Source organism: Panthera uncia, chromosome F1, assembly GCF_023721935.1.
Source record: "Panthera uncia isolate 11264 chromosome F1, Puncia_PCG_1.0, whole genome shotgun sequence".
Taxonomy (NCBI): Eukaryota; Metazoa; Chordata; class Mammalia; order Carnivora; family Felidae; genus Panthera; species Panthera uncia.
Genome location: NC_064813.1, coordinates 19,399,096 through 19,420,120, shown reverse-complemented (window position 1 = coordinate 19,420,120; position 21,025 = coordinate 19,399,096). Strand labels below are relative to the sequence as shown.

Here is a 21,025-nt window from a genome sequence, read left to right as displayed (position 1 = left end):
TTCCTCTCACTTGAACACCTAGAGGTCACTGTTGGGTTATTAACTGGCCTATTTCAATATTGTCATGTCTCAGGGAAAAGACTCCAGAGAAGAGGGAGAGGGATGGGAACAGCCAGTCCAGTCGATGGAGCAGTCAGAATACACACACTTACCAATTAAGTTCACCATCTTATGTGGGTGTAGTTCATGGTGCCTTAAAACGATTACAATAGTAATCTCAAAGATCACCCATTACAGATCACCATAACAAATATAATAATAATGAAAACGTTTGAATGATCATTACCAAAATGCGACAGAGAAGCAAGAAATGAGCAAATGCTGTTGGAGATATGGCGCCGACAGCCTTGCTCAAGACAGGATTGCCACAAATCCCCATTTTTAAAACATGCTACTGCTAAGTGCATTACAGCAAAGCTCCATAAAAGGAGTTTTGCCCGTTTCCATAAATGCCACATATCAAGTGCAAATAAAAAACAGATTTCGGGAATTTGGCCAGAAGGAGAAGCGGCTTTTCTCAGTGACACCCATCTCACCTCCTTCTCCTTGTTGAGCAGCACCAGCTGGCTGTCCGTGAGGATGCAGTACCTCCGCTCCCACGTTGTCGTTTCCGTGTAGGGTGACTGGCCGCAAGACAGACGATGGGTGGGTGGCCCCTTCACATCTGGGTGACAAACATGAAAAACAAAAGTGAGAATGCATTATCATGCTGACTTAGGTAGACCAGGATCTCAAATGTAAGATTCTCCAAAATCATATTAAAAAGAGTTTCAAACATGAACCTAAATGGTAAGTTGAAAACTTCACTTCCTCTTAGTAAAAACTGTTCTACACAGACGGGAAAATAGGCCGTTTAGTCTGCAGGAAAGAAGACTGAAACACTAGGAGGATTTGTTAGCACGAACTTGACACAGTAATGACCATGGTACATGTACTACAACAATGGGAAGTTGCTTCAGAGCTAAACTAACATCATTCAAAATGGGGGGGTGACTCAGAGAAGAACAAAAGACAGAACCTCTAATCTTTAGGAAGAAATGGTGTCGCATGTACACTTCGAGAGTACTGCTGACCCCACTCAAGAGAATGAAATTATTAACCGCCAGTGTCTTCAAAATGGCTTTATTTCTAGTCACGCATGAGAATTAAAAAAATATTTAAACTATAGCATCATATTACCACTAGAGGCCAGTAAGATCTTAAAAACACAGAAAGCAGTTTCTGCAAGGAAAGATCTAAACATATTAACATCATGTCTCTTACAGGTGGAGGTACATATCAGAGCTAAATGTCTAACTCTTCTCAAATGTCTCATTTCCCTATTAAATACCAAGTGGTTATGATTACTTCGTTACTTTAAAATTCTTTGATACAAACTGTTCACTCATTTGGGCTGCTATACAACATGGAACACATCTTAATCAAAAGTACACATTAGATCCATTAAATAAGGCTTTACGGCAGTTGAATATTAAAAGTTCTTTAGCCAACGAAGGACTAATTCCTGTCAGGATTATACTGAAGAGATCATTTTAAATGCATTATTTATTACTATTCAGTTGTTTTCCCAGAGGAGCATCTCAAACTGGAGAAATTAGAAAACAAACACCCATGAGGGCAGGAGAGTTGTAAATCAAAAATAAACGCATTTTATCTATTACACAAGTGTTTTCATTAGTATTACTGTCTACAGACTTTTAGGGTTTTTTAAATGTTTATTTAGTTTTGAAAAAGAGACAGAGCAGGGGAGGTGAAGAGAGGGAGTACAGAGGATCTGAAGAAGGCTCTGCACTGACAGCAGAGAGCCTAATGTGGGGCTCGAACCCACGAACCACAAGATCATGACCTGAGCCAAAGTCGGATGCTTAAGCAACAGAGCTACAGGGGCCCCAAGATTTTTTTTAAGAGAGAGAGCTGGAGCCAGGGAGAGGAGAAGGAGGGAACAGAGAGAGAGAGAGAGACAGAGACAGAGACAGAGACAGAGAGACACAGAGAATCTTAAGCAGGCTCCACATTCAGCGCAGAGGCACCATGGGACTTGATCCCACGACCCAGGAACATGACCAGAGCCAAATCAAGGGTCAGACGCTCAACCAACTGAGCCACCCAGGAGCCCCAGACTTTTAGTTTTTTCAATCACAGTCTGACAGGTATGGCTTCAAGGAGATACAAATAATGTCCTAGGTATCTTATACTAGAATCACCCAAATATGCAATGGTATAGCTGGAGTTCTGTCGGAAATAAACAAGGCAGGACTAGGGCACTTAGATGTATGGCTTTTTTTGCACTGTCTTGTGTGACCAATATTATCTTCAGTGCTCCTTCTGGCTTAACTTCCTTTGCTTTCTAAAAATCTATTTAAATGTGTTGCTCTGCATATGTAGGCAAGCTTATCAGCTACCCTCCAAATAATTCACAGAACCCACGTTACTTACTAGGGCTCAGCTGGAGATGTTACTAAATCTTAGCTCACTGCCTCTCCTCTTCTGTGTCTATCTCCCCTGCGCTATGCACAGCAGTATTTGCTACACATCTAGCTTCTCCGTTCCACAAACTCTCTCTTCCCCGCCCTCAACTCCTCCCCTTGTGTTCTAACAGAGCATCGAAAATTATTTTTATTTTTTTTGAAAATTATTCTAAAGTTTTCTTTATACCTCAACATTTCCTGAATTTATCACAAAAAGCTTGAAAGAAGCTGACTCTTAATCCTCTTTGACACATATGGAAGATTCTTGCCTGTACTTAAAAACCATGTCAAAGCTGATTTTCTTCACGATTTGGACAAACAAATGGGTTAGATTTTTACCACAATGTAGGCCTATTTTTAGAGTCAAGTACCAACTCCACTTCAACACAGAGGGATGCACCTACTTTATGTGGAAATGTGGTGGTTTTGTGGCCTAGACAAGTTTTCATTCAAATGACTAACTTTCTGACGTAAGTTAGTCGTGGGTGACCTACTGCCCACTGTAATTTAATTTGAACAGCAATTTTGTGATCTATACTAAGCAAGAAGACGTTGATAGACTCCATAAAAATTAGAATACAGGACACTATATTTATAGCATAACGCAGGTTTCCTGACAAAATATAAATCTGGATCAGAACTGAAATTAAGAAAACCTACATTCCCTTCCCTGTGTCATCCTGAGTAATTCTCTTAAAGTCTCACTGTCTGATGTTCTCCCTTTCTCCAATCTTGGGCTTTGCTCCTAGTTTCTTCATGGTACTGTGAAACAAGACAATGTTTCACACAGTATTTTGGGACCCCAAACTATTCCTCCCCAGTGTGACAGGTAGAATGAAGTAGGGAGTAATGTCGCCCTATCTAAAATGTTCTGTCTGTCTGAATGATGAGACTGGTTAATGCTGTTATAAATTTTGTAGTTGCACATTTATTATTTAATACCCACTTTTTAAAAAACAATCACATTGTAAAACTGTATACCAAGGAATAAAACAAGAAAGAAGTTAGAATAAGTGATTTGGGGGGGTTCTTTTTAGCCTTCTGAATTAAGGTTTAAAAGGCATTTAAATAACAAGATAAAATAAGATTTTAAAATAACCTATAGATTTAATTTGTTCAGTTTATCATGTCCTCTTTTCCATGGTTAAATGAAGATTTAACAGTAAAACCTATCTACTAAGACTATATTACCACAGGACAAGCTCACCTTACCAATACGACCCACCAACCAACCAATCTCTCTTTTTCTCTCTCCCTCTCTTTCCCTCCCCGCCCCCACCCCCACCCCTGGCTCTAGTAACATACTTCTAACTTCTGACTTCCAATTATATTTAGTGTCTAAAGTTCACCAGAGAAAAGGATAACATAGAATTACAAATAAGAATCTTAATAGCAAGGCTGGAAATAATTTTGCTTTGCAGTGCCCCTGTCCTATAAGAATACTAAGGGCACTGGATGCTGGATTTATTATAAAAACTGAATAATTTCAGAAGCATTAAAAAGCATCTGAGTTTACTCAATGGGTCTTTTTGAAAAGTACTTCTCTAAACGGGCTATTGTCTTGTGGACTAGTAACTCTTAAATTTTTTTTATCTCAAGATCCCTTTAAACTCTTAAAATTATTAAAGACTTCAAAGAATTTTTTATATGAGCCATATTTAATATTTACCATATTAGATATTAAAACTAAGAAATATATAAAATATGTATTCGTTAAATGATAAGACACCTGCATATTAATATAAATAACACATTTTTAATGAAATGTAACCATTTTCCAAAACAAAATACGTGAGAGCAGTGACCTTGTTTTAAGTTTTGCAAATCTTCTTTAAAGTCTGGCTGAATGGGAGACAGCTGGATTCTTATATCTGTTACAGCATTCAATATATTTATGTTGCTTTGGTTGAAATATATGAAGAAACTCTGAATCACGCAGATATGCAGTTGGAAGGAAAGAGTTGTTGTTTTTTTTTAATTTTTTTAAATGTTTATTTTTGAGAGAGCGTGAGCGGGGGAGGAGCAGAGAGAGAGAGGGAGACACAGAATCTGAAGCAGGCTCCAGGCTCCGAGCTGTCAGCACAGAGCCCGACATGGGGCTCAAATTCACAAACCGCAAGATCATGACCTGGGCTGAAGTCGGACGCTTAATGCACTGAGCCACCCAGGCGCCCCAGGGTAGAGTATTTCAATAGCATTTTTAGATAAATGTGGATCATCTTTTTTAATACTAATCCAAAACCTGACAAGAGGATGCTTCTTAACAGTGAGTGAAATGTGGAATGTGACACCACAGCAATGAACTTTTCATGCTCGGCTATGTTAAAAATCATTGGTGTACCTTACCCTTTGAATGGATTTTCAATCCATATGTATGAGTTTTTAACATTATGCACTGATCATTTCCAAAACATTGGTTCATTTAGTTTTGCAGATCTTCCAAATTATGACACCTTCCATCATGTAATATGAAAAAATCACATTCATTAATCTTCAGAAAAGTCCTGACTTTATCATAGAAGTCTTTTCTGGGAAGCTATCAAGCATTTTTCGTCTTGGATTTTATCATTAGCAATAAATACTGTTGGTTTTTTCCCTCTAAATGAAAGGTTTCTGTCTTTCTTTTTCCAGAAAATATCTGTCAAATAACCAACACAAAAGAACTATAGTTCGTCTTGCAGTTGTGTTTCAGGTAAAAATGGTGTTCAATGAAAACCAGTGGCAAGTTCAGCTTTCAACCCAATTTGTGCAGAACGCCCTTGGTTTGATAACCATCGTACTTCAGCCGGCAGCTCGTGAGCGCTTCCCGCGTCATCAGACAGAATGTTTAAAAAATGTGAACTCTAGCATTGAGATTTAACAAAATTAAGGACTTTCACTGAGTTCTCAAGGACTTCCCAGCCGTTTTCCCCCTACTATGCGGCAGAGGAGAATGCAGTGACTCCTAATCCACTTTGGTGCGGCCGCTTTGATTCCTGCGACTGCATTGGTGGTTTTACTCAAAATTGCCTCTACATCATCAATGTAAAAGTCAACAGAGTCATTTTTTTGTTTTTGTTTTGTTTTGTTTTTTAAGGTAATTTGACTGTGAAAATAGTTTTACCCTAACAGATCAGGGGGATCCTCGGGGTTCCGCAGACCATACTTTAAAAACCACTGCTTAGACAACAGGAAGCAGATTGAGGATTCTGCGGAAGCCTGGCAATAGCTTGCTAGGATGAAGTAAGTAGAAAACAAACCTCAGGTCTTATATAATGGATGGGAGACTAATGTAACAGCCTGGCAAGGGATAATTGGGGTCATAGACTGGTGAAATAGAAAGGGATCATGTGAACCTGATTTTGAAATAGGAATTTAGCAGAGAAGTCCAAAACAAAGTTTTTCAAAACAGGAATAAGAACATTTAAAGGGAAGCTTTTGAATTGGAGTTGAATTAGAAGGATTCAATTAATCCATTATATCCAAATCACTTAAAAATGACATTGAAAATATCATATTACTTTGTCTACCTGTCAATCTATGCATCAAACCCTGGGCTTCTTCAAGCGATGATATAAACTTATTAACTATCTGGCAAGGAAACAACAATTTTCTTGTGTGTAACCCTTCCTCATAATCCTTCCTTATAAGTAGAAAGGGAGCTTCATAGCCTGTCCCATCACTTGACAAAGATGAACAAAAATGATACAACTGAGCTGGAAATTCTATTAGATACAGTCTACAACTAGCCTCACTGTGATTTTCTCTAAGAGGGTAAGCATCTTCTGGTCTCTTCCAGACTTACAAAGAAAGCATCTCAAAAGACTTACAGTAGGGAAGTAAATAAAGGGATCTGCCCTGAGGCAGAAGTAGGGGTTAAGGCGAATGGAAAAGAACAAGTCCATGACCCAAATATGGAGAATGTCAGAGAGAAAACTGCTGTGGGAAATTTTACTTTTGTATCATACAGCTCCTTAAAGTTCATCTGAGTTGCTTTTGGATCACATCATTTACTAGTCACTTGTTCTTTTAAAATTCCAACATTGTTAGTTAAATGCAATTGAAATTGGTAAAATCTGAAACCTGTTTACTGCCATCCAAAGAAAGCTTTACAGAGTATTCTATAGGGACACTTTTCGAGCTAACACAGTCCCTAGTGTTTCATTCAATCTCAATAGACTGACTGATTTCTTAGTACCAACTTAAAGATAGAATTAAAGATAGAATTCTTTCATTGATTCTTAGTACCAACTTAAAAAAATTAAATTAAATTAAAATAAAATAAAATAAAACATAGCTTTGGGAAATCTATCTATAGGTGAGATTTTAATACATTAAAAGAGAAGCACATTTCTAGCATGGAGTTGTTGTAAACCTCAGAGGTCTGAACTGCTTGGAAAGATCTATATTTTCATGTGTGTGTGTTTATTTCCATGCCAGATCCAACCCAGATTAATGGCAAGTTCTTCCCAACATTCAAATTTCAATTATCAGACTTATTTCCTTTCTGAATTTGATTAGAATTCAAAGTCAACGTATATACATTACTTTATAAAGTCTTAGAACTGGAGTGGCCACTTTCTTATAGAAGTAAAAATATATCTAAATAATTGGAAAACAGAGCTATGTTACTTAAGCTAGCTAAGAATATGTCAACTTCCCTAACTACACAAAGGGCTATTTTTCTCTTCACCAAAATGTTCAAAATAGTTTTGACAGAAGTTCAAGTATCATTTATATCCACAGGCCAACTAACAAGCTATATTTTTTAAAGATGGTTCTTTATTTTTCTAATAAATAATAAAACCCTTGCCATGCCATACAGCTTTAAAAACGTGGTATCTTGTTGGCTATCTTCTGCAGGCAATTTCTGCTGCAAGAGAAGAAATGTTAGAGTTGCCACGTGATGATGATTTTAATCATAATCGTAACGTCTGTAACATGCTGTTCAGCAGCCCGCTGATGTTGGAAATATATGACGAAATCATTTTATAAATGTGTTAATGCTATCTGTTCAGGACTTAGTGTGGCTGCCATCAATTATTGCATCAATATATTTTAAGTCACTCTCTTTCATGCTTAAAGTATTGAAAGGAAACACAAAACCAACCAGAACATTAAGATAGTGTTTGATTTTATTTATTTTGTCCCCTCATTACATTTCCACCCTCCATATTCCTTCAAAATGTCAGAAAATAAGCAAATTCCAGACTTCCAGAATAAGCAAACAAAATTTTTCTTAGAATAACTATCCAGACATTAAATTATTGGCTATGAACTCTGCTTTGTCCTGACATGCAGTGAGCCCTTGGGCTGGCAAATTACATTACAGTGCATACAAATCAATGGCCCCAGTAGATTTAAATATAGTCACGCTCACCTTGGTGAGTAATAAGGATACCAAGTAATAAATGATTCAACATGTTTAAGATATAAAATCATACTAGGTCAGAACTGTTTGCCTTTATGGAAATACACTTTAGTCTTCATCATAAATTCACTGTAAGACCATAACTGTTTATCGAAACAAATTCATGTTGTGTCTTTTATTCTTAGCTAACGATTTTAGTTTCCTTCTCAATTATGAAGGCTTAATTGCCACTACTTGATCACTGGTGTCAAATCAGTAAACCCCCTATGCTCACCATCACCCATTTTTTTAATCTTTTGGTTTTGAGAGAGAGAGTGCGCACGCACAAGCGGGGGAGGTGCAGAGAGAAGGAGGACAGAGGACCCAAAGCGGGCTCTGCGCTAACAGCAGCAAGCCCAATGCAGGGCGCCAACTCACGAACCCCAAGATCATGACCTGAGCTGAAGTCAGACAGACGCTCAACCAACTGAGCCACCCAGGCACCCCGCACCATCACCCTTTTTAAGAGAAAGGGAAGGCAGGTAGGAGACAGCACATGACACTCTCTGGTGAGTAACTTCCTTTAGACTAAGATTTGCAAAGGGTCCCCTTGCTGCCTCCCTCTCAGTCTCTCAGCAGCACCAGGGCCTAAGCATAGGTTTTCTACCTCTGTTCCATCACAGGGCAGAGTTACCTGTAATAAGTATTAAAATGTAATAAGTTCCTGGAAGGCCTGACATTTATAGTAGACAATCAGATGTTTGATAAAGGTTAACACTTCCCTTTTTAGAAGAACTTTTTTTTCTTTTCTTTTTTTTTTCTTTTCTTTTTTTTTTTTTTTTACAGAGAGAGAGGACAAGCAGGGGAGAGGGAAAGGGGGAGGGAGAGAGAGATTGAGAATCTTAAGCAGGCTCCACGCTAGCCCCAGAGCCTGACGCAGGGTTCGATCCCATGACCCTGGGATCATAACCTGAGCTGAAATCAAGAGTTGGATGCTCAACCGACTGAGCCACCCAGGTGCCCCAGAAAAACAAATCTGAATTGGATAATATTACCTAAGTATTAGAAGATGACCGGGATGGGAAGCAAGTCCTATGATGGTTCCCCCTTGCTTCTCCCTTCCACATCGCTAATACAGTCTGCACTACACTTGATCACGTGTGCCATGCAAATGCAGGCAGAGCAGATTATATGGTTTTCTTCTGCTTTTCAGACACGCATTAGAAGGAATAAGTCCCATAATTCCCACACAGGGCCAAGTACTGCTTAAATAACTCTACGGCGTGGGTAACTGAATGGAAAGTTGTGAATGAAGCCACATTCAGATGACAGACGGCAGCCAATCACGGTTTGTACTTCACCCCCAATAGGACCACTTACATCTACAGTTCATACCCTCACTTAAACAGAAAAATATAAAATACTCAAAATAATTCACTCATATAATAATCCTTAGAAGAAGAAAAAGGTCTATATGCAAGTTTTCCATAAACAGTCAAGTATTGTGCAAATTTAAGAAAAGTGCAAATTTTAAGAAAATACTAGCCTGCCCCACAGAACATAACCATGGTGTTATATAAATGATCAAAACTCACGATCCTTTTTGTGTCTCATATTCATATTACTGGTAGAAAAATGAACTATACTAAGAATTAATCTCAAACACCATGTAATACCCATTCCTTCTGTTATATTTAGTACCTCTTCTTGTATTAATATACCCCCATGCTTCCCTCCTTTTGAACTGAATCTTGTCACTTTCCTTTAGCAGCAGCTGTTGTGGGCAGAGAATTAGAGCTTTAAAAGGAATGTGATTCTTGGTGGAGAAGGAAAAACAGAGTAAATAGTTTACCACTATTGAGAGATCAGTTTCTGAGGTTTTAGCGATTGGTTATACAACCAAACTGTAACATTATCTCTCCATGTAAAGGAGCAAAAGAAGGCAGACTGCATTAAAAATAAAACCTATCAAGAGTTTGGCAGCATTAAAAAATTTTAATAGCTCTACCTCTCTCCACAGTATCAACTGAAATAGAATTACAGAGCTAAATATGCATCTCTTCTGAATTGTGACCTGTTTGAGTCACAAATCACTGAGCTTACAGTGAAAACTATCAAGGAGATAATATAGGCTTCTTTAAAGAATCCTATCAGTCACTCACTGCTAAGTCGACAACCCAATTCATCAGCTCAGTCCTGACGCAACTTAGCTGACTTACGTAAGACGTGGAAAACCTTTCTTTTTATCAAAAACCACTGACCTCAAATCAGTAGAAGGGAACAAATACAAGACTATAAAGCAGTAAAAGGAAGAATGGGTCTAGACTTCTCCAATGGGACATGGGAATTTGGAAGACAATGGAATAATGCCTTTAAATTTCTGAGAGAAAATTATTTCCAACCTAAATTATTCACTTGGCCAAATAATCAAGTCTGAGGATAAAATAAAAATATTTTTAGATACTCAAGGCCTCAAACTTTGGGGAATGTCTTAGTCTACACGGGCTGCCATAACAAAATACCACAGACTGCGTGGCTTAAGCAACAGAAATTTATTTTCCCACAGGTGTGGACACTGGGAAATCTAAGATCAAGGCACAAGCTGATGTGGTTGCTGGTGAGAGCATTCTTCTGGACTTGCAGATGGTTGCTTTCTTGTTGTGTCCTAACAAGATGGAGAGAAAGAAGTATCTCTTACTCCTTCTATAAAGGCACCAGTTCTGTCAGATTAGGGACAGCCTTTATGACCCCATCTAACCTTTACTACCTCCTTACACTCCCATCTCCAAGATATAGTCCCATAAAATGATTTGGGGGTGGGGGAGGGGACACAAACACTCAATCCATAACAGAGTAACCAAGAAAATCACACACTGTATTTCTACAACAGGTGTTCCAAGCTTAGGAGACAAGCAAAGAGTATCCCAAAATGATGATGAAGAGAACTAGGAGGCAATCCTGACTGGAACAGTGTGAACAAAGAGACTGACATGCTGAAGATGTAACACCATGCTTTTTGCTACTGGGCCAGTTTTTAAACTACTGGAGCATGTGCTTGAATGAAACGAGGTAAATGGAAAGAGACAAAGCCTTAAGATCCAGGAAACAGAGCTTCCACCTTAAGAAAAAGGCAAGGAGAATTCTAAGGATGACAGCAAAGCAAACACCTAGGATACCAGCTATTTAGGGAACGATCCTAAATATAAGACTAGGGGGCCTCCAAGATGGATGTCATCAAGAAAAAAGAAAATGAAATAAAATAAAGCTGGATTTGATAAATTACCTAATATTACTGGCCTTGAGTAAAACTGTACTACAAGAGAGGCACCTGGGTGGCTCAGTCAGTTAAGCATCTGACTTCAGCTAAGGTGTTGATCTCGCGGTTTGTGAGTTTGAGCCCCACATTGGGCTCTGTGCTGACAGCTCGGAGCCTGGACCCTGCTTCAGATTCTGTGTCTCCCTCTCTCTCTGCCCCCTGCTCATACTCTATCTCTCAAAGATAAATAAGTGTTAAAAAAATAAAAATACTGTACTACAAGACTATAGGAAAGCATGGGAAGAATAATAGGTACAAAGAAACCTACACAAATGGGGAAAAAAATGGCAATTATTAACCTCAAAAAAACAAAAAGCAAAAAAGAGAGGAAATGTAATAATGACATTCAACCAAACCCAGTTTAGGCATAATAATGTAAAACAGTGAACCCATATTATAAAAATAAGTATATAATTACAGTAAGGCAGTTGGGATAATTATATATGACAGCTAAATCATCATCCGTCATAACAATCAATAAAAAAGCTTGAGAACTGTTAAATAAAAAAAAAAGCATATATTCATGTTATTAGAATTAAGGAGGTATGTAAATGCCCGAATAAAAAATTAGAAGAGCCAAGGTTCTGGCCTCAGAAAAAGGGTGAGGTGAGGAAAACCAACATACTCTGTTAAGAAAAAGGCTGACAACCTAATCAAACAATGGGCAAAAGACCTCACCATTTACTTCATAAAAAAGAATATCCAAATGTCCATCTAACATGTAAAATGGTGCTCAACTTCATTAATCATCAGGGAAATGCAAATGAAAACCACAGTGAGAGATTACTACTACACACCCACCAGAATGGCAAAAACGAAAAGATACGAAGTTTTGCCGAGGGTGGGAAACAACTGCAGGTGGGAGTGTGAAGTGGTACCATCACTTTGGAAAACTGTTTGACAATATTTACAAAACCCAGACATACACATAGCCAGCAACTCTACTCCCAGATATATACCCAATGGAAATATACATTTTTTTTTCCAAAAAGCATATAGAAGACTGCACACAGTGGCACTATTCATAATAGCTAAAACTAGAAATAACCTGAAATGCCCACCAACAGCAGAATGGATACGTGAATTGTGGTAATTCATAAATGGAGTATTATCTACCAGTGAGGTTGAAAGCACTACAACCCCATGGGACAGCATGTATGAAGCTCACAAATACAATATCAAGCAAAAGAAGTCAGACAAAAGATATATAACTTTGCTTACATAAAGTTTAAAAATAGGTAAAATTTCCCTGTAATATTAATGCTGATCATAGTTACTCTTTGAACGTGCAGTGACTGGGAAAGGACACATGGTGGACTTCTGGGCTGCTATTAATGTTCCGTTTCTTCAGCAGGGTGCAAGTTACTCAAGTTTGTCACCTTAATGCAAATTCACTGAACTATATATGAAGCTATAGGATCTGTGCACTTCTTTCTGTCAGTATATTTCAATAAAAATTATACTTTTTTTTAAAGTAAGCTCTTTGCCCAATGTGGGGTTTGAACTCACAACCCCGAAATCAAGAGTCATATGCTCCACCAACTGAACCAGCCAGGTGCCTCAATAAAAATTATACTGTAAAAACATTCCAGGGGTATCTGGGTGGCTCAGTCAGTTAAGCGCCCTACTCTTGATTTTGGCTCAAGTCATGATCTCATGGTTCATGGGTTTGAGCCCCACAATGGGCTCTACACGGACAGCATGGAGCCTGCTTGAGATTCTCCTTCTTTTTCTGCCCTTCCCCCACTCACACTCAGTCTCTCTCAAAATAAATAAATAGGCTTAAAGAAAAGAAAAAAAAAAAAGATTCCAGGTCTGACTCTTCATTTCAGCTCAGGTCATGATCTCACAGTTCATGGGATGGAGCCCTGTGTTGGGCTCTGTGCTGACAGCACAGAGCCCGCTTGGGATTCTTTCTTTCTCCCTCTGTCCCTCCCCATGTTCTCACATATGCATGTATACTCTCTAAACAAACAAACAAACCTAAAAAAAATCTATTAAAAAAAAAAGATTCCAGGGGCACCTGGGTGGCTCAGTCGGTTGAGCATCCGACTTCGGCTCAGGTCATGATCTCGCACTTGACGACTTCGAGCCCTGCGTCAGGCTCTGTACTGATGGCTTGGAGCTTGGCGCCTGGAGCCTGTTTCGGATTCTGTGTCTCCCTCTCTCTCTGCCCCTACCCCACTCATGCTTTGTCTCTCTCTGTCTCATGAATAAATAAACATTTAAAAAAATATATTCCAGTTCTACCATTTATAAGTTGTCTGACCTTGGATAAATTACTCAACCTAAGTAAATTTCAATTTCTTCATCTTTAAAATAGGGATGACAAAAAATAATAATAAATAAATAAATAAATAAATAAATAAATAAAATAGGGATGACAAAACACCAAATCTCGGGGAATTTTTTGAGGTGCAAATGAGATAACACACATCAAATGCTTAACAAAGTACTTCACACATACTAAGCACACAAGTTTGTTATTGTGATTAGCCATCTAGACACTAAAAGTGGGGAGAAAATCATTACATATAGTCCCATTTTGAATGAATTTGACTTACATGAAACATGACTATGTAGTCATGACTATGTAGTCAGATAACTAGATTCAAATCTGCCACTTACTATTGCCATGATTTGGGGCAAATGAAGTAACCTGAGACTTCACTTTCTCAATTATAAAAGGGAATAAGATGATGGCTGTGGATGTGTATGTGTGTATGTTTAGAGAACATTTTTAAATTAGATTAAAAGCAAAAGACAGTTCCAAACAAAGTGTTTAAGACTATATAAGTCTCTATATTTTCATGCATGCATATGTGTAGGTGTGAATGCATGAGTTATTTAAAAATATGAAGATAAGTGATGGAGAAAACCCCTAAAGAAGTTACAAGGGGATGCCTCTATGGAACAGAAACTAACTGAGACATTGGGTAGAGAATATAACTGCTCTTTTCATTTCAATCCTTGTAGTATACATTTATAATTACGTGCATCTATTAATGTGACTTAAGACTAAATTATAAAGTGATATTATTCACCTTAAAAATATACAGCTAAGTCCTACCAAATTAGAAAATGGTTGAAGAGAGGCTCCAAACTAAGCTGATCAATATCAAGCTCACGGACAAAAAATTTTAAAAAAGAAAACAAAGTTTAAAGCACTTCACATTGATAATTCAACTTCTCTATCATGAGAAGAGTGTGGGTGGCACAGCAACGCTAACTTTGAGTCCACAGATGCTTAACTTCCTCTAGTATTAGTTAGAGAACCACCTGTTACTAGGCAGCCACCTATTTTTAACTAGTTCAAGTCTACTTTAAAACCCTTGGAATAAGAAAAGAAATGCTGGCTATCAGGCTTTTTGTTTGTTTTATAAATATCTAAGTAGCATTTGGAACACTGGGTTGAAACTTATACTTCTCGTATGGCTCTCTAAGGTTTTAATTTCCCCCTTAAGATAAGTAATACAGTACTTGAATAGACAGGAAGGTGATACTAAGTCAGCCCTGGTACATACTGACCTCTCCTATGCTCCTTCTACAGAAGCTGCTTAACATAACTCACTCCTGATTTTCAGCATATATGAATTGATTACAAAGATCTGAGGCTATCAAAGCACAGGAACTTGGCAGAGTAAGACTCAGAGTCATGGCAGGACCCATGTTCCAACTTAGGATATTTGACTGAGTCAACACATTAGAAAAAGATAAGAACAATTTCTCAATTTCTGGCACACAGAGAAGTGCTCATAGCCCTCATTATTATTATTGTTATTGAGAGGCATCATGTTAAGAATACAAAATCTGGAGTCAGACTGCCTGAAAAGGAATCGCTGCTCTACTGCTTACCAGCTGTGAGACTTTAGTCAAGATACTTAACCTCTTGGGGCCCCAGTTTCCTCATCTTTAAAATAGGAACATTATGATCTCTACCTCACAGGGATGTGGTAAGGATTAAATGAGAAATGTTCAGCATTTAGAACAGGGCCTGTCATATATTAAGCCTTCAATAAACATTAACTCTTATTATTGTTTATACTGCCCACATCTGAAATAATGGGTTAGTTTCTTATTCCAATTCAAAACTACTGATGCTAAAAATATTGTAATAAAATATCAGAGGAAAAAACCTCATTTAAACTGTGAATGATCTTCAGAACTGTATGATGTATGTCAATAAATCTGGGGCGCCTGGGTGGCGCAGTCGGTTAAGCGTCCGACTTCAGCCAGGTCACGATCTCGCGGTCCGTGAGTTCGAGCCCCGCGTCAGGCTCTGGGCTGATGGCTCAGAGCCTGGAGCCTGTTTCCGATTCTGTGTCTCCCTCTCTCTCTGCCCCTCCCCCGTTCATGCTCTGTCTCTCTCTGTCCCAAAAATAAATTAAAAATGTTGAAAAAATAAATAAATAAAAAAAAAATAAATCACTCTTGGAAATACTCTGGGGGAAAATAATCTGCACAGGTTTGCCTTAATAAAAGGAAAATTCCATTGGAAAGGGCCTTGTATACCACTGTGTCATGAATCCACACGTCGTTCTTGATGCAAACAGAAACAATGATAAGCAGCCGTGAATATAAGGACAGAAACACATTCTTTTATTTAAGCTGGTCTGGCAACTTAATGTAAATCATTTAGGTCCTCCCACTAATTACTTTGCATATTTAAAAAAAAAGAGACGCAGAAAGACAAGAGGAAATCAAATAATCTTTTTAATGGCACTGTTTTAATCTAACCAATTAGTTCAAATACTCCCAGCTCTGTAAGCCTCTTACAAGTGCATAGCTGATGGCTAAACTTGAGAGGAGCAATTAATCCTCATCCGTTTTTTTACAAGTTTTAGTTAGTACAAAAATGTGTATATACTTCTCAGATGCAATCACAAGAATGCAAAACAATGAGAAATTTGGTGGGTGATATTTTTTGCTTTTTTAAAAAAGTTGAATTCAAACTCAAAAGATTAAGCAATAGAGAGTAGATTGTCACTACTTCTCAAAATTATAGCCTGAGAGAAATCTCTCTCTTTCTCTCTCTCTCTCCCCCTCTCCCTTTCCCCCCCCCCCCCCCCCCCACCTCCCTCTTTGCTCTCTTGCTTGCTCACTGGCGCGCATGGGTGGGTGTGCGCGCGGGTGCGGGCGGGCGCGCGCGCGCGCGCACACACACACACACACACACACACAAAATTAAGCCTCAATTCCTATGGGTATTCAGGTGCTTTTCCTAAACTGTCAGAAGTCCTCTGTAGGCCCACAAACAAGAGATCCATTGTGTGGATCTGTAAATTGTATGACATCATCGAAACACAAGCACCAATTGGTATCACAAACAGTTTGTGTTGCCAAGGATACCAGGAACTTTAAATACCCTGCAGTTGTACAAAGCCCAGGAGCAAGACCTTTGAACAATACCAGGAGCCTGCCCACTTTCTCTCTTTTAGTCACTGTTTCCAGCAGTGAAAGGACACTGATTTTGCTCCAGTAATTCTTCCAAATAATATAGTCAGGAACGTTCCTCAATCATTCAATTATTCATTTTGATATTCTCAACATAATGACAGCAAAAAAGAGGATTAAGAATTTACGTAGTCCTATTAATGGACTCTCAAAAGGCTAGGCTGGAGTCCTTTAAGGAAACTTCACATTAGAGATTTTTAAAATGCAATGCACATAAACACTTCTGATTAAGCCCTACAGTAATGTTCCTCTGTGTTATGGAGTACCCTTTTAGTAACAAAATAATTTCTTCCTTGTGTGCCTCTCCTGGAAAAGTTACTTTTCCTTACTTAATGTAAGCTTTGAACTTACATATGAATTTAGTACGTAAACTTGTTTATTCTAGCTAGAGTAGCTACTGCAACGAAGAAACACAGGCTAAGTGTGAGGTATTATGATTAACTATATTATTGCTAAAAGTAAAACAAACTTACAATCCTTCATAAAAAGTCTCTTTAAAAAAGGTTGTACTTAGGGCTAAATTGTCACCAAAGGTCTGTGGCTAAGCTCATCTCTAATATCTATCTATCCACAGTTAGACCTATTTATATTATATTTATTTATATCAACTTTATTTGTGGGATATTTTAGATAAATTACATGTGCCACTGAGATTTTGGACAGTTCCAGAGTTCTTATTTTTCTATTTAGGAGACAGATATTTTAACTAATTATTTCTCAAAATGCAAGCTGGAAATGGACAAGGAAAATAGAAAGAACTCACAGAGACTGCAATTACAGAGTCCCAAGAGCTATCTGACGATAATGGCAGCAGCAGGGAGCACGGAGCTAAATGAATGGAAAGCCACACCTTGTGGCTTCTCTCTTTATATTACCTACTTCACATTCAGATTGTTACAATGCGAGGATTACAAGGCAAAGAAAGTCTTTCTTTAGCTGTTTTTTGTATATTTTTTAAATACCATCTTTCATTACAAACTCCTTGGAGTGAAAGCGGTATTAGATGCTTACTTATTTTAATTCAAGTTATTAAGTACTGAGTACATTTCAGGGAACTTACACATTGCTTGATACTTTTGAAAATATATATTATTGTTTTAACCCAGAGAAAAGTCAGAATCCCAGTGAAGAAAGAAATGATTTACATTGTGGCTTATCTAACCTAAAAAAAATTTAATAAACAGTAATGAATTAAATAGTGTGTGTAAAGAGTCAATTGCAAGCCCCTCAAAAAAACAGAAGAGAAGTATAAAATGTTAAGGTTTTGTTTTTGTTTTTTTACTTTAGAAAACCATTGTGGGCTTTATATAAGTCCCTACAAGCTTCCAAAAGTAACAAATATGGCCTTGTCATGAGTGCCCATATGAAATAAAACTAAATGTGATTTATTATAAGCAAAATATCTTTAACCATATCTTATGATCATGGTCTACTGAATAAAGCAATTCACTTGCATATAACTACTATGCAGAGATATGTATCCTGGGAAAGATACGTATCCTGGCAAAACTCAACTTAGTGAACTGGAAGGCACAGCAGCCATGATCTGGTTATTTGTTCTAATTACTGCTCTGGAAAATGGTATTTCAAACTTTTTGTTGTTTGTTTCAAAATTGTACTAGTGCTTCACTAAATTTAACAGATACTTTTCTCTACCCTTCCCCATTGTCATATGGACACTTTAAAAACAACAACAAAAAGTAATTCTTTAAGTAGAAGCATCACATCTTTTTGTAAAAGTGCATAATTTCATCAACTAAAAACCAGTTTCACTGTAAATGATGGTGCTTTCATAGGGTCAAATCTGGTCAAAAGGAAATAAGGCGAAAGCAGATGGGGAAAAAGTTTGGAACAGCTAAGAAGATATTCCCAAACTCCTTTAAGTCCATCCTTCTTCCCATTATAACAAAGCAGAGAGAAGGAAACGTGGGAAAAACCGCCAGCAGCCTGATAATGCAGGGCAAATGGAAGAAGCCATGTCCTCCCAAGCATAGGACATAAAGAAATGCAGAATATTCCTTCTAGACGTTAGGCAGATTGACTCCTTCCCTAGCACTGCAGACCAAGGACCAAACTATCTGTTTTCATAACCAGGCCAGGGACAGTCTCATGAAGATCATCTAGAATAAGATGAGGAAGCATATAAACCTAATTTCTAGTGGTTTACTATATTATATTTAAATATATATATATAATATATATTTAAATATATATATATAGGTAAATTCTCAGCCCTACAATAACTTGAATAGAAAAATGGCATACACATTAAACTTCTTGATGAAGTAGAACTTGGTGCAATGATAAATATGAGGGATACATAATCAGTATCCAAAATGATGATGAAAAAATGTGCCAAAATGATTAGGCTATAATTCGATGGGGAGTACATCATTTGTATTATCATATATACTATAACAGTCTGAGTTTGATTTTTATATAGTATCATATCATATAAATGTACCTAAACTAGTTGAATGAATTTCCTGATGGTGAAAATATAGGTTGGACCAACCTTTCAATTTTATACATAATTTTACGACAAATACCATACCCAAACTTTCTATGTATCTCTGATTGTTTCTTAGAATAAACTATAAGAAAGGCAAGTACTGAATCACAGGTTTGCATTTAAGACTCTTACGCATATTTTTCCAAACATATTTTTCAAAAAGTGTGTGTACAAATTTATATTCCTTAGTGCAAAAAATGTAAAGGACAATGTATATTATGAAATCTACCAATTAAAAAAAAATTTTTTTTCAACGTTTATTTATTTTTGGGACAGAGAGAGACAGAGCATGAACGGGGGAGGGACAGAGAGAGAGGGAGACACAGAATCGGAAACAGGCTCCAGGCTCTGAGCCATCAGCCCAGAGCCTGACGCGGGGCTCGAACTCACGGACCGTGAGATCGTGACCTGGCTGAAGTCGGACGCTTAACCGACTGCGCCATCCAGGCGCCCCGAAATCTACCAATTTTAAAAACTTTTATGTAGATTGCAGTTAATTAACACACAATGTAGTATTAGTTTCAGATGTGCAATTTAGTGATTCAATACTTCCATCCAACACCCAGCGTTCATCACAACTGCCCTCCTTAATCCTCATCACCTATTTCACCCGTTCCCCACCTACTTCCCCTCTGATTTAGTTTTTAGTTTGTTTTTTTAGTTTGGTATAGTTTGTTCTCTATAGTTAAGAGTCTGTTTCTTGGTTTGCCTTTCTTTTCTTTTTCTCCCCTATGCTTGTTTTGTTTTGTAAATTCTACATATGAGTGAAATCATATGATATTTGTCTTTCTCTATTTCAGATGGAATTATACTAACTCCATCCACATTGTTGTAAACGGCAATATTTCATTTTTTTTTATGTCTGAGAAATATTCCACTGTGTATCTGGAATAAATCTATCAATTTTCTTTTATTTTTTTAGAGAGAGAACAAGTGCAACTGCCTGTGAGTGGGGGAGGGGCAGAGGGATAGCAAGTTGGGGGGGGGGGGGACAGAGAGACAGAGAGAGACACTGACAGACCAAGAGAGAATCTTAAGCAGGCTCTGTATTCAGTGTAGAGACAAACACTGGCCTCAATCCCATGACTCCAGGATCATGACCTGAACCAAAATCAAGAGTCAAATGCTCAACCGAATGAGCCACACAGGTGCCCTTAAATCTTTCAATTTCAAAGGTGAAAGAATGTATGTCAAATATTTATTGACTACTTCCATATAATCAAATAAGTGTGCTAGACATTAGGGAGAAAAAGTGCAGAGCCCACAGTGAGACAAATACATAAGCAGACACTAGCAATACAATGTGATACACACAAAAAAGAACAAGAAATAAGGTGCTGTGGGTAGACAGAAGAGGTATGGTTGTTAAATTTAACAACTGTAGGTATCCAGAGATGGAACAGGTGGTACACCACCACAACTTGACTGCAAAGTTCTTATAAATGATGACATGACTCTCAAGAAACGGTGTTTTCTGTGATCATCGGTAAATTGCAAATCACCTAAAGAATTTTTTTAGTTGTATGGGTATATCTCATTTATTGGGCTTACCTTCATTGTGATTAACAAATAACTGCATTTTTTATAAATTGACGATTTGTGGCAATGGCAAGTCTATTGATATCACTGTTCTAATAGCATTTAATCACCTTGTGTCACATTTTGGTAAATCTCACAATATTTCAAACTTTTTGTTATTTTATTTGTTTGGTGATCTTTGATCAGTGATCTCTGAGGGTAATATTATAACTGTGGGTACACCATGAACCATTCCGATCTAAAACTGAGCTTAATTGATACATATTGTTTATGTTCTGACTGCTCTATGACCCGGCCATTCACTTGTCTCTGTCCCTCTCCTAGGGCCTCCCTATTCCCTAAGACACAACAATAGTGAGCCCAGTTAATAACCCAACAGTGACCTCTAGGTGTTCAAGTGAGAGGAA

General features: G+C 37.7%; 1 protein-coding gene across 4 annotated transcripts in view; it reads right to left on the bottom strand.

The window, feature by feature from the left end:
• Window positions 1-21,025, bottom strand: part of RASAL2 (RAS protein activator like 2) — a 349,271-nt gene that overhangs the window by 176,209 nt on the left and 152,037 nt on the right. For all 4 annotated transcript variants that reach the window (XM_049634019.1, XM_049634018.1, XM_049634015.1 and 1 more), the window contains exon 2: window positions 537-664. In XM_049634019.1, the coding sequence (XP_049489976.1) occupies window positions 537-664 (128 nt within the window). The remainder of the gene's footprint in view (window positions 1-536; window positions 665-21,025) is intronic.